Raw genomic sequence first — 4886 nt, forward strand, 5'->3', positions numbered from 1 at the left:
ACACAAAGTACTTGAAAGAATAGTGGGAGTTTAAAAACAAAGTATTTTTAGACTTGATATTCCTTGGAGAGAATTTCATTTGTACTTATAATTAACTCATTCCCTGCTGCTGAATTCTGCCATCCATTCTTACCCTTCAGAAGGCTGATCTTATGGGCTGCAGTGCCTACTTCACACCAGACTTCTTTCTCTACAACTGAAGCTACAGTGCACCAGCCCCAGCTAAATGATGTCATGGCAGAAGGAAAGAAAATTAAGACAAACCTATTTACCACAAATAGATCTTTAATAGTGTCTTTTTCTTTCCAAAGTTAATTGATATCAATACATGCCTTGAAGCAGAATTTCTGCCAGGAACATGTAGTTAAAATCCATCTTGATCCTTAATATTGGAGTCCCTAGATCATTCCATGGCCAGCTGTCAAATTCACTTGACTAATTTATACAATTTCTATTTGAAATGTGGATTACTTGTGCTACCCACCCCAACTACAATTGCCTTTAGCTGGTGAATTTAACTTGCTCCACTTGCATATTGTATTTTAAGCCCAGTTGCTGCAGATACTGACTAGGTAGGGTGAGTAAACCCTACATACACGCTAATATCAAAACTGATAGAAATATTCACACTCAGTATGAAACTGATTAATTGAAAATTGCATGTGTTTAAATGGCTACTAGTTATGGCTTTACTATGGGTTAGGATGGCTGCATCTACTATCCACATCAGGTTGTCTTTTAGGGTGAAGGAGATCTCACTGGTCTATCCCCTGAGAGAATGTCCTGAGTCTGACCCTCTGATTACGTAATAGTGCAAAAAATTCAGCACAAGGCAAAACTAACACCACACTATACAGAGCGGTTTGGAGAGAATAGGGGTATCTCCTTTTTTCTCCCCTGGATCTTGCTTTTATTCCAATTCAAAGACATTGATTCAGGTTAGAAACATAAGTTTTAAGATAGCGATACAATTTTCACTGACCAACCTTATCCCCATCACTTGTGGGTCACATCTCTGTACATTAAAACTCCTAAAGGTTATTGCACAATTTTACTAAGCGTTTATTAAAGGATCAGACTTCTGTTCTGGAGTTTAAAGTATATTAAAAAAATCAAGGTGCCTGTAAACAAACAAATGTAGGCAGTGCTTATTTGGGTTCTTATCGGCTCTAGACAGATAAAAGATGAGAAATTCAGAACTATCCTTGAAATTTAAGGCAGGCCAACATAGTGTAATTTTTTTTTTTTTTAAGAATAAGTGAATGACTACTACAAAAACATCATAAAGTAGAAGCAAAGTATAGAACCGACCACTTGCCCACCAACCCTACTGTATTTACTTTTGTCACAGCAAAAATATTTGCTAAACCACCGGAAAACAAAATGGGTTTATATGAACCCACTTACATTAGAGTGTTAGTGGTTTAGAATTGGAAATAGGAAGTTCTGTAGTCTGCAGGGAGCAGAGATGCAAAAGAATTAAGTTTAAGCCTTAGTTCTGTTGATTTATTAGGCAATAAAAGCCATTTAAAAATACAAATATCACTTTAAAAATTATTCAAAATTTATTCCCAGCTAGGAGAATGCTATTTTGAATATTTTTCTAGAAATCACACTGAAACTGTTACATTTACAAGTAATTAAATTTATTAGAACTAATGAATTTTATTGTTTTCAGAATTTGGCCGATTTACAATTCCCTAGGTTTTTCCCCCTCCCCCTGGATTTTTTTCCCTTTTGGTTTAAACAAAATGCATCATAAATTGAGTCAAATTTACTTGCACATCAAAAAGAGTCACACCCCTCCCCTTGAGTCACATTTGCCTTAAAAAAGGGGGCATTCTCAGTTGCACATAGTTAACAGAACACACACTACACTATAGCTATAGCTTCAAAAACAATACAAGGCTGTGGTTTATTCTGATTATGTATCATAAAAAGGATCCACTGTCTTATATACACATGTATATAATGTTACATTCCATCACTGTAAAAAGTCCCACCCCCCACCCACGCCCCCAAAAAGTTTCACTCTCCAAACTTGGAAAGAGAGTTCTCCTGTTGTCTGTGAAGTTCATTCTCTTTCAACAGCTTCAGGTTCTCAGCTCTCAACATGTCCAGTTCCAACTCGAGTTCTCTTACCCTAGGATCCTCTGCGGAGTCCCCCCCATATTTTTTGCTTTCCATCCTCAGCCTGTTGTTCTCATCTTCCATCCTGGAAAGGCATTTTTCCAGCTCCAAGTACTCCTTGATCAGCTCCTGCTTGCTCATGTTCTGCAGGCTCTCCACATGGTACCTCTCGTAAGTCTCTGAGAAATCCCTCTGGAGAAACTCGCTGCCGTCGCCGCCCATCCCGTCGCTGCCTCCGTCCTCGTCCGCCGCCTCCTCCAGGAAGTCTTCCTCGCTGGTATCATCTGACTTAGCGGCAGCCTTCTTGGGGCAAAGGCCAGTCTTGAGATCCGGCTCCTCCTGATCGTGATCCTCCATCAGGAACTGGGTGGTGTTGTAAGGAGCCACGGGCTGCCCCTTGGCGAACATCTCTGCCCGCAGCCGGGAAGCCCGCTGGCTTTGCTTCTCATCGAACAACTTCTTCTCCTCCCAGGTGAGCTTGTAATAGGGCTTCCAGTGCCGCTTCTTCTTGGAGGGGCGCCTCCGGTGCTTCTTCTTGCCCAGCTGCCGCTGCCGCCATTCCTCCTCTCCTCCGACAGGGGGCCGGCACCTGGGGCCCCCCGGCCCGGCGCAGCCCCGGCACTGCGGGGCCGGCTGGGGCCCGGCTCTTTGTCCCTCCGCTCCGGCGGCCCAGTCTCCGCCCTCCGCCTCCTCGCCCCGGCCCGCCCCGGCGGGCGGCGAGGCCTGACAGGCGCGCTCCTCCGCCCGCTGCTCGGCTGCTCCCGCGGGCCACCGCCCGGCCGGCTCGCGGGGCGACGCGCCCCCCGCGGGCTCCGCGGCCGAAGCGGGGCAGGACGGCGGCGGGCGCTCGGCGAGCAGGCGGTCGGCCATGGCCGGGCCGCTCCTGCTCCTCGCGGGCCGGGGCTCGGCGCCTCAGGCGGGGCTCTCTCCGGCGGGGCGCGGCGCGGCGGGCTCAGGGGCGAGCGCTCTCCGCCCGGCGCGCCCGAGCCTGGCGCATCTGGAACGGGCAGCGCGGGGAGTCCAGCCGCCGGGCCCCGGAGTCAGTCCGCGCCAGGCCCCAAGGGGTTAACGCGTCCGCGGGCACGAAGGGGTTAACGCCTCTGGTCCCGCCCCGGAGCGGGCCGCTGCCTGGCTGCTGCGCCGAGACCTGACACACTCATCTCAGGGCCAGCCTCCGCCCAGCCGCTCCCTTCCCCGGGGCTCCGCCTCCCGCGCTCTGCGCTCCTAGCTCCCAACTGCAGCGCCCAGCCCGCTGCCTCGCCTTATATAAAGGCGCCAGACCCCGCCCCACTCCGCGCAAGCGCGCTGCTCACCCCGTCTCCCGGAGCATGCTGGGATGTGTGGTTTCCCGTCCCGATCGATTCCCTGGCCCACGCTTGCTGGAGCGACTACGGTTCCCAGAGTTGCGGCGGAGCCTCTCCTGCGGCCAATCAGCTCGAGAAGTGGGCGTGGCCAGGCGCACAGTACCACCCATTGGCCTCCGAGGCTTCTTCGGGAATACGATTGGGCCTTCATCTGCGGCTAGACCAATGAGAGAGTAGGGGTGGCACTTGGTCCCTACCATTGTTTTTTCAGGGGTCTTAAACTCGAACGGCTCCAAGCGACCTTCAAGGGGCTCTCTAAGGACAAAAGTCAGTAGCCAGACGGTTCCCTTTTTCTCAGTGTGTGTGTCGCGGAATGTGCTCTCTTTTCTCCCCATGAAGAGGAATGGTACGATCCAAAATAGTCCTAGGTGGCTTCGTGCGTTGAGCGGATGAGACTGCGGATTGGGCCACTTTGCCCCCTCGGTCGCAGCGTGGGGGTATGGGTGGGGGGTGAACTCCGACTGGAAGCGAGAGGGGCCTAAAAGCGACACACGCGTGGGAGGCGGAAGGACACCAGGGATTGGGAGCTGCGTAAAATGTGAGGTGACTGTGATGAGACCTTGATTGGAGCGGAGGAAGATGTAAACAAACCAGAGAGAGAGAAACAAGTCCCATCTTAAAGGGACAGTGTCTCCTTCTCTTCGCAGCCTCCCGCCTCCCCCGCGATCAGACACAGAGCTGTGCTAGGAGGGGAGCCCGGACTCCTGGGTCCTAATCCTGGCTGGGGAGCCTCGTCTTCTGGGCTCTCTCTGGGAGGGACATGTCCCAGTGTTCAGAGCTGGGTTCTGAACCCGGGCTGCTGGGTTCCAGTCCTGGCTCGCTTCCCCGCCCTAGCCAATCCCTGCCCTCGCTGGGCCTCAGTTTCCCCATCTGTAAAATGGGGCTGGGGTTAATGTGTGTAAATCCCACCCCTCGCGCACACTGCCTGGGGTTGGCCTGTGCCAATTTGGCCCCCAGCACTGCGGGAGGATGGCTTGTGTTTCCCACTCCCTACCCACATGCCTTCCCTGGCTGAACAGCAAACCTGCTTTCCCCCATCTCCACTGGAGGCTCTGGGCTCTGTAACGAGCCATGAAGGAAAGATCCGAGTGTGTGCCATCTCAGCACACCGCAGGGATAGAAATGGACCTCCGAATCGGTGACTGGTGGGCTACCCATGCACCTGGCATGGCCCCAAAGCCTGGCCGATAAGACAAACGTGGCCTACACAGAGCTGGTCACAAGCACGTGAAATCAAGGGTCTCCTCAATCCCATGCAAGCTCTGAACCTCACAACCCTGTGCTGTCTTTTTCTGCACTGGAAACTGAGAAAGAGGGAACATCTCAAAACGCAGCGGTACTACGAGGGAAGGAGGGGGGCAGGTCTGATGCTGCTTGGTGTCCTGAAAATCG

At 51.7% G+C, this 4886-nt stretch overlaps 1 protein-coding gene across 1 annotated transcript; it reads right to left on the bottom strand.

Annotated features, from left to right (window-relative positions):
• Positions 1-839: 839 nt before the first annotated feature.
• HEXIM1 (HEXIM P-TEFb complex subunit 1) lies at positions 840-3359 on the bottom strand. The gene has a single exon (XM_077806425.1). It carries the CDS (start codon positions 2998-3000, stop codon positions 2029-2031), a length of 972 nt encoding a protein of 323 aa, XP_077662551.1. The 5' UTR covers positions 3001-3359; the 3' UTR covers positions 840-2028.
• Between the last annotated feature and the right edge of the window lie 1527 nt (positions 3360-4886).

Source organism: Eretmochelys imbricata, chromosome 27 (assembly GCF_965152235.1).
Source record: "Eretmochelys imbricata isolate rEreImb1 chromosome 27, rEreImb1.hap1, whole genome shotgun sequence".
Lineage (NCBI taxonomy): Eukaryota > Metazoa > Chordata > Testudines > Cheloniidae > Eretmochelys > Eretmochelys imbricata.

What these genes read in the sequence shown, in the direction of transcription:
- HEXIM1 (XM_077806425.1), bottom strand. Translation starts at nt 3,000, where the DNA reads ATGGCCGACCGCCTGCTCGCCGAGCGCCCGCCGCCGTCCTGCCCCGCT.